Source organism: Benincasa hispida, chromosome 5, assembly GCF_009727055.1.
Source record: "Benincasa hispida cultivar B227 chromosome 5, ASM972705v1, whole genome shotgun sequence".
Taxonomy (NCBI): Eukaryota; Viridiplantae; Streptophyta; class Magnoliopsida; order Cucurbitales; family Cucurbitaceae; genus Benincasa; species Benincasa hispida.
This window is the reverse complement of record NC_052353.1, coordinates 55,358,464-55,368,282: the sequence shown is the minus strand read 5'-3', so window position 1 is coordinate 55,368,282 and position 9,819 is coordinate 55,358,464. Positions and strand designations below refer to the sequence as shown.

The following is a 9,819-nucleotide window of genomic DNA, read 5'->3' as shown; positions in this document are numbered from 1 at the left end:
TTTAAAAACGAACAAACAAAAAACAAGATGGTTAACCAAACGGGCCGTACTTCAATAATTCAGAGTAATCTTTCATCTCCACGGTTTTCTTTCTAAAACAAGGAAGCAAGATCATTCAAAGGAGTATCTATTCCGACCATCTAGAAATCACCGAAGAGAACAAAGCCAAATTGTAGAATGGAATTATAGTATACATTCCCATTACCATGCCACAAGTAATCCAAATCCCCAACATTATAAAGAGAAGACAAACAAAGCAACGAAGAAAAAAAAAGTTAAATTTGCTAAAAATATAAAAAAATCCATTTAATTCAAAATAAACGCACAAAAACACAAAGAGAGTAGGAAAAAGTGAAAATCACCAAGATGAGATCAAAAGGGTATTCTGATTCAAACCTTGACAAAGTCAGCGTCCACAGGTTTTGAGAGTTCCTCAACGGCTGTAGAATCTATTATCATCGATTTCTCAACATTTAGCTTCTTACAGTACTACAATTACCTAGAAAAGAATGCATCAGGTGATCATTAGGTAAAGGGGAATAACAGTGTCGGCACAATATCCTCGATCTGATGCTTGATGTCTGAGAGCTAGCGACCGGCGACGATTTCGTCGACGTCTCGAAGAGTTTCCTCCGTGGACTCCAGAGGAACGATCATTCTTCGACATAAGGACTGAACATTAGGTGGTGAGAGAATTGATGATCGGCTGGGTTGATTTCCGATTTGGGGAATGTGAGAGACAGCCTAATTAACCTCAAGGACGATTCTAGTATAGATTTCAAAAGAGTGAAAGAAGTGAGGAGAGAGAAAACGACGGAGTATTCCTTTATATAGTGGATTTTTCCCCCGCCTTTTTAGTTATTATTTTTTTTTTTCTTATGGATTCAAAATTAATCCCATTTCCTTTCAAATTCTCGCATTTGCATCTTGGGTTGAATTCTCATCCAAATTCTAAAAACAGAACAATTTTTTTTTTAGTTTTTAGTTTTTTCAAAATTTGATTTGGTTTTTGAAGGCTTAATTTTCATAAACTAAAAACTAAAACCGAAATGATTCCCGAACAGAGCCTTAGTTGATGATGTTTCTTTGGTATGATATGTTTGGTTGTTTATTCTAATATGATTTAGGCCAAACTCCAAAGGGTCCTTTCCCTTTTGCAATGTTTTACTGGATCAAGCAACAATCATCAAATTTTCAAGACGAGTGAAAGTTGCGTAACCCCATTAAAGTCCTCCCCTCAAAATTTTAGTTATTAGGAGTAGCAAACGATGCTTCTGTCAAAAGTGGAAGTCCTTAGTTACAAGTATATGCAAGTGGATCATATCAAGTTGGTTCTTTAATGATGTCCTCCCTGAATGCTTAGTCTGGCTATTCAACTTGAGGATTTTTTAAAAAAGTTATTGTTCTAAGTAGCTTGGAGTTTCTGAGGGCTCTTCTCCTCGGGACCATCGAGTTCGTGGGCTTTTATTCATTGTGTTTGGTTTTTGTCTTTGTTTGTGCGGCTGTGTGGTCGTGAGCTCTTCTTAGCAATTCAATTACCTTTTGAAAAAAGTACCGATTTATTCTGCTGCAACACAACTCATATTTGTTGCATATGGGCCTTTTGATTGCTGGTTGTGGATGATAATAATGGTTGTGTTGTTGGTACCCCCAATTTCAGGCTGCTAACTATCTGAACATCAAGAGCCTTTTGGATCTGACATGCCAAACTGTGGCCGACATGATCAAAGGAAAGACTCCAGAGGAAATTCGAAAGACATTCAACATCAAGAACGATTTTACTCCAGAGGAGGAAGAGGAGGTTCGTAGGGAGAATCAATGGGCCTTCGAGTAATAATAGATTTTATCTAATTGGTTCCTTAGTAATAATGTCTATAAATGTTAGGTTGGAAGTTGGGTTCTTTTCTTTTCATTTTGTGGGATGCTTTATAAATTATATATTTATCTCTTGTTATTGAAGGTTAATATCTAATTTTTGTGGAATTCTCTAACTTTTCCCTCTTATGGCCAATTTCTCCTCCTTTTTTAAGTACTGTTATTAATTAATTTATTTTGTAATATTAATATATTGTATAATATATATATTTTTAATTTAACAAAATAATTGAGTTTTAGCTATTATTAATTAATCATATTGTATTTAATATACTTTTTAAAGATACAATTTCGTATTTTGGATACAAGTTTTCACATAATCCATAAACAATTTTTGGAGAGTAAATTTAGATGGTAGATTTGAATCGCCTATCATACAAGTTCATTAAAAACTTATCACTGTGTTAAAAGGAGAAATAGTCCAAATTGAACTATGGTCAATGTATTCTGTAGTGATTGTATATAGAAAAGGGTGTTCATATATTTTATTTGCCAATCTGGATTATGTACATTTTCATGTTTTATTTTGAATTTCAAATTTTAAAATCATAATTATATTTTAAATAAAGATAAAGATGTTTAAAAATATTAAATAGAGATTGGAGGTTCAATTCTCTGCATGTTTAATGGAGTATATTTAAAATATGTAATGTATTATAAATCATATAATATTTCATAATAATAATTATACAAATTTTTCAACATAAAGCATATTCATAAATAAATTAATAATAGTTTGTAGTCGTCTATCGACCTAATATTTTGTCAACAACTCCAACTAGATTTATAAATAATATATCAAACATATTTAAAACAATCTATTAAATGTAGTGAATTTAATTTCTTGCTAATCATGGTTTAAAATTTAAAATCCTAAATTTCGAGTATTTGATGGCCTCAAAATAAAAAATTATAAATTGGGGTATATTTTTCTTTTTCCATCCACATTTCGATAAAAATTTTGAGAAATTTTTGAAACTTTCAAGAACCATCTTAGGATTCCCCCATTTCAACCAATTTTTGAGATTTCAAGAAAAATTCGATTTTTTTTTTTAAATTGAAACTTAGTTTAAGTTTTTCAATTTTATGATCTAGTCACACAATTCTATAACTTCACATGCCAATGTCAATTTCGATCAAGGATTAAGCCTTTTTAAATGTTGTTTTTTCTAATTTTCATTTTTTTCTCAATTTTTAGCTTTATTTTCTACCGAAAACCTTCATTTCTAAAGAAATTGAATTTGAAAAAACCACAAAAAGTAACATATATTTATTTTTTACCTTATTCAAACTTTTTAGTTAAATTTTCACACAATTCCACTCCAAAATTGAATTTATGTGAATTTTTTCTTTTTCTATCTAAAACTTTCGTAACTTTCGCATCATTTCACTTCAAAATATTCCTAAAATTTATATTATTTTGTAATTGTTTTCCATTTCATTTTAAAATTTCTACTCTCACATCAACATTCACACAAAACATTTATAATAAACATCTAAATATTATCTTACTTTATAGAATTGTGATTAAAAATGGTCAATTATTGTCATTGAACCATAATCAAGATTTTATTAACTCATTATAACAATTTCCATTCATCCCCATCATTTTTCCTGAAATTTTCAATAATATCGATATTTTCAATCAAAACCTCAATATTTATATGGAAATCAATATTTGGAATGTTATGACTAACAAACATACATATGGAAACATAAAATACAAACCTAAGAGGTTGTTTGGGATGCTGAGATGATATAGGATATGGAGAGTTCTAATATCTGACAAGTTTTGATCGAGTATGATCGAATTTGATAATGAATCTCCAAACACTGAAATGATATAGAAGGTGAGGATATACAATCTCTTGTTGGGTTCCATACAGTCCCTAAGATTTTTGTTGTTTTGGAGGAAAAGGAGCCATGGGCAATGGGGTCTTTTCATTTCTATGAAAAAGAAAAATAATCATATTATATGATTTACAAATTTTCCCAACAAAATGCTAAAGTAGGCAGCATTATCCTAAAGGAAAAACAAATGATGACACTCCTCTCATCTCCTCCTCTTTGCACTTCACAGCCTCCTTCTTCTTCATCATCATCTTCCGCCATTTCTAGGCTTTCATTCTTCTCTTCAAACTCTTTCACTTGCCTTAGAACTCAATCCTCCGTTCCTTCAACCTCCTCTTGCTTTCTCAATCGTCAACCCATTAGAATCTCAAATGTTTTCACCAACCAACAACAAACCATCACACTTCACAAATCTAAGTTTAGGGTTTCTGAAGGTACTGCCGAGGATGAGTTATGGGCTGCTGCTTCTCTCCGCATTCGCACTTTCAATCACTTCCCCCCCGATTCCTTTGGCATCGATGTGAGTTGTCTAAATTTTATGTTGTAAGTTTATCCGCAAATAAATCAATTTATTCAACTGTTTGGGGGAACTTGAAAGTTTAATTCTTGAAACCAAATTCTCATTTCGGTATTTTATTTTAGGTTAAATTATCAAAAATACCCATAAACTATGAGTTTGGTTTCAATTATACCCTGTTTTTCCTTCAAGAAACCCTTGAAGGCTTTTGCCCTTAAATTCATGGATGAAAAAGTTTGTTTATGTTTATGTGTTGTTTAAATGAACAAATCTAAACACATATGTGAAGTGGTTTTGGGGCTTGGGTTTAAGGAGTAGGACGAGAACAAACTATGATTCACAAATGCACGTGTCTTTATGATTAATACTTTTTTTATGTATATGTTTAGATACTTACTTTTTTGTCAATGAATTTAACCACAAAAGCCTACAAGTGTTGTTTTGAAACAAACATCAAACTTCTAGAGCTAAGGTGAAACTATTGAAAATTAGGGGTATAAAAATATATTGATCTTGTTGCATTTTTGTTCATTTTTAATGTTTTGGGAAGTGGCAACTAATACGATTTCCTGAAGTCTCAATTTAATTTTTAGTTACCATTGCTTTGTAAATTCTCGAATTACAAGTATCATTCACTTTGAATGTACATTTGCATACTTCTATCTTTGAATGGTAGAGTGGATCCAGTATTATTAGGTACATTTATCTTTGAATGGAATTGAATGGAAAGAGTTGAGGATTACACATTGAAAAAGTGAAGACATTTCACAATTCTTATTAGATCCTTGGGTTACTCCTCCCCTTACTAATTGGTTTAGAAATGGAACTACATGTTTATCTATCTTGCAATTTATAAGATACATGTGGGATCTTGTGGTTGATTTAGAAATGGAACTACATGTTTATCTATCTTGTAATTTATAAGATACATGTGGAATCTTGTGGTAGAAAAGCAAATGGAATTGCAAATAAAGAAAGATAAAGATGTAAAAATGAACCTTTAGGCCTTCCTACCTAAAGCTTCCATTTCTAATCTCTCGTGATTAAGAATTCACTTTGGATGTATGATTTTTCTTGCTCTCTGTATGTGATACTGACGTCCTTCCTTTTTTGTCAAGTTCTATTAGGATCATAAGAAGTACTTGGCTGAGCATGAATTTGAAGCAATGAAAGAACGTACTGCTGGAAAAAGGGTTGGGTTTAAAAGAGTATCTTGCATAAATGCTACTCTTCCATTATCAGAAATATCAACCTTAGCTGAAGATTTATGTTCAACATGTAAGGTCTGTTTATTTCTTTATTGTTTCAATATGAATATGGTATGTTATGGACTACGTTCCTACATTAACTTTGAACCTAAGTTTCAATCTTTTCAGATGGTTATGATATTTGAAGGATAGGAAATTTGTTAAAATACAAAACCATAAATTCTCACGTTTTAATATATGAAAAACGATGTGTGGGTTGACGAAAAATTGAAGAGGCTGTTTAAAGAAACTAGGACTTTCCATGAAAAAGTGAATGTTGATATTGCAGGAAAAGCAAAGCGCATTAATGAGGCTGCCTCACCTCATATGAGGTGAGTTGCCTCTGTTGCACTTGGTGTGTTAAAACAGTGTATGCATTTGTCATTTGCAACAATGTTATTTGATAATGTTATGCATACCGAGGTTTTGGGGAAAAAAGAATCTTATACCTGACAAAATGATGTAGGCTTACCAAAAGCATATTCAAAAGATGGGGGAAGAACCAACCATATTCTGGCTATTTTCCCCTCATTATGAAAATATAGATTGTTTTAGTGCAAAAAAGTTAGAATGTGACTGTAATGTGATAGGCCTCCGATTACGAAAGTGAGGAAAGTGAGTTAGTGAAGGGGGAATTACGAATATAGGTGGGCCTAAAGTTTGTGTTAGTTAGAATGGGCTGTATGGTTGGTTACTATGAAGCACAGATACTCCATTTTTGACCGAGTATTGAAAGGTATCGTTTATTATCACTCAAAGAAACAGTACAATATCGTCTACAATCATAGTCCTCGATCTCAAATGATTGATCCCTCTCCTACTTCTCGCTTTCGAGAAGTTTACTCTCAGACTTCCCTACCTTTCTCCTACGCTGCTCCCACAATATAAACCTCACTCCTCCCCTCAACCCTTGTGGACCCCACTCTCAACTCCTTTCAATACAACTAACTCTAACCCATGGTCCCCCACAAACACATCCTAGCGCTCTCTTATTCTTTCTAACGTATGTATGTACAATTGGGAGCCTAACAAGTATCCATGTTAGACGTGTTTCCGACATGCAAATCTCCATGTCCTATTTTTATTTATTTAATTTTTTAATTTAAGACACATTTGTCCTGGTTGTGCCTGGGAAAATCTTTTAAAGAGAAAATGGTCCAACTTTTTATGTTGGATCCAACTTTAGAGCCGAAATCAATTATATGTTAAACTAAGATTTAAAAAAAAAAAAAAAAAAAAGAAAAAAGGAAAGCCCTTTTTTTTAACCAAAGATAAACTGAAGTTAGAAACCTAAACGTTTCATCTCTTATAATTGTTGATTAACTTGACATTTTATGCTTTTTTTAGTGGTGTGACATTTAGTACTTTATGTTAAATTTTTATATATCCTTAAAAAAATAATAAAAAAGAGCGCGTAATGTGTCTGTAACTTGTTTTTTTTAAAAAAAAAAAATTAGCATCATGTCTGTGTCCGTTTCCGTGTCCGTATCTATGCTTCTTAGGTTGGTTATATAGATGGCTGGTTGTCTGGGGAGGGTATCCTTTTGCTTCATTTTGGTATTCTCTGTGAGAATTAGGAGAGGTAGGAAGCTCTCTAATCTTTCTCGTTACCTTGCTATCTGATAGTAGATAAAATTGTTACACTGGCCTATCAGAATGCTCTGGCCATGTTTTTTCCTTTCTTGCTGCTGTTGGTTTTGAGTTGAACCAGTTTATGCAACCTTATAGGTCTACTCCTTGAGCTTAGACTGTATTAGTCCTACAAAGTTGTACTTTATTCTGATCTACAATTTTACGTTCATTTTCAATTTTAGTTTTCTGATGGTGGAGAAGACAGAGTTGTAGTTGGGTCACTTGACCTTAATCAATGTGTAAGGCTTCCAGACGAAATAACAGGAATGAAACCTGAGGTAATCGACTAATTTCTTTATTTTTTTTAATATTTTAGATTCTGTTTTGCATTCTTCTGATTATAAATCATGAACATGTCTCATTATTATTTATAAACATCAGAGTTACACTTTGGCTCATCTATGTTCAACCTGGAAAATATGGTTCTAAATTGGCTATCAGCTTGTTAAGCTAGAACAAGTATTTAATAGCCCTTGATTTTTAAGATCTGAATTTGAAAGTCAACATGAGTTTTCCATGATTCTGTTAATTGAAAAAGTATAGTATTGTTCAAGTGAGAAAAATATGAAAGAATATACAGCCACACAAAAAACCAAGCTTACAAAAATCCTACTAAGTAAAGGAGAACAACCAAGTAAAATGTTGACGAAAGAGTAATTACAAAAAAGATCTTCAAAATCGATACCCAGAGGAGTACATGTCCAAATATCACTAGTGTCCTTCTCCACACCTTTAAAAACTCACCCCAAAAGTTCCATAACACGAAAAATGACCGTTCTTTTTGAAAGAGGATGAAGGAGGAACTATGTGATCAAACTACTGACATCCATTTAGTAATCGCTTAAAGTTCTTTGACACAATAGGAACTAGAGAAACCAACTGGCTTTACCATGTTGGGAACAATATAATTTGTTATACTGATGAACTGGTTGTTATGTAAGTTACTGTCTGTGCAACATCCATGGAAGGTTGCTATTGAAATTAGAATAAAGGAAACCTCTCCATGAAGAAATATATAATAGTGATTTCAACTGATCTGATCCTTGTATAATGACCCATATTTAAAATATCAATGTTGGTAAAAATATCAATAAACGTCGATGTAGATTGAGATTTTTGTTGCTTATTTTTAGGTATCACAATGGAAATATCGATTTGCCCCATGTATCAATATTGAATCCATAGACATGTGGAAACATTAATAGAAATATCGAGATTGATATCCAAAATATATTTGTCCATCAGGGAATTGGGGCTGATTTCGCAAGGGCATACCTGAGTAATGTATGTGTTGCCAAGGAACTGCAAAGGAATGGGTTGGGTTATGCACTTGTCGCCAAGGCAAAAACAATTGCACAAGATTGGGGTAATTATAACAATCTTTTCAGACTTATGTTTTCCTTTATGATTATTTTTATGGCTTATACTTTAGAATTTGATGTCACTGTCACTGATTACAAGTTTAGTCTTTAAAATTTTCAAGTTTGTCTAATACATTTTTCAAGTTTATGTCTATTAGGTTCTTAAATCTTCAAGTATCTAATTAGTTTCTAAACTTTCAATTTATTTTTAATAGGCCCATAAACTTTAAATTTTATAATTCGTTGGTCTTTGTTACATTTATTTTTTAAAAGAAAATTGATAATTAACCACCATGGGTTGGCCTAGTGGTAAAAAAGGGGACAGTCTCAATAAATGGCTAAGAGATCAAGAGTTCAATTCATGGTGATCACCTACCTAGAAACTAATTACACTTACGTGTGCAAGCCGTGATCATGAACTTAATTTTCTGGAAATTGAGAGTCCATGAATCTCTATTCAACGCTTTTGAAAGTTTATAAACCAAATAGACACAAACAAATTCGAGAATTTAGGGACTAAACCTATAATTTAACCTCTTTTCCGTTAGACGGTTGAATTTTATTTACGATACAAGTAAATGGATATAATTAGTGGTTCAATGTTTTGTGCTATGTTATAGGGATAAGCGATCTGTACGTTCATGTAGCTTTCGACAATGAAGCTGGAAAGAAGCTTTATATGAAGAGTGGTTTTGTTTATGAAAGCGATGAACCAAGTTGGCAAGCCAGGTTCCTTGATCGTCCTCGTAGGATTCTCTTCTGGACTCCTCTCTCTCAATTTCTTCTTTGATATTTCTACTTACACTTTTCTTTTCTTTTTTTAAGTTTCTAATTTACTAAAATTATATTCATTGTAAAATTTTATGAATATGGAGCCCATGCCCATTTTCGTAATTTAATATTAAGTTTAATTACAAGTTTAGTCTTAAAATTGGATCTTCAAATTTACCATGACGGTAGAAATTAGATCTCCACACGATAAAAATTGAACTCTCAAACTTGGAGTTTTTGTACGGATAACCCAAATTAAGAGGGGAAAATAAGATTTGCCACGCTTTTTTAAAATTAGGGTTTTATTACCTTTTGCTAACGTCAACATCGGGTGAAATTATCAAAATGAAACTCTGTGCGAAATATACCAATTTTGCTCTCCTCTTTCTTTGCTCTCACCAAATGCTCTCATCTCCTCATTTTTCTCAAAATCACTTCCGTGTAAATCAAGTGTCAATCTCTCTTTACTTAAACTTGATTTATGGTTATTTGAAAACTTAGGTTGATTTATCTATTTTAAACTCACGGTTAACTCCGTATAATTTGGAACTCAAATTTGATATGG

General features: G+C 32.3%; 1 protein-coding gene across 1 annotated transcript; it reads left to right on the top strand.

Moving 5' to 3' along the window:
- Positions 1 to 3,866: 3,866 nt before the first annotated feature.
- On the top strand, positions 3,867 to 9,400 carry LOC120077049. Its single transcript, XM_039030888.1, has 5 exons — positions 3,867 to 4,246; positions 5,371 to 5,526; positions 7,305 to 7,400; positions 8,368 to 8,488; positions 9,104 to 9,400. The coding sequence occupies exons 1-5, from the start codon at positions 3,914 to 3,916 to the stop codon at positions 9,271 to 9,273; spliced, it is 876 nt and encodes a 291-aa protein (XP_038886816.1). The 5' UTR covers positions 3,867 to 3,913; the 3' UTR covers positions 9,274 to 9,400.
- Positions 9,401 to 9,819: the final 419 nt, after the last annotated feature.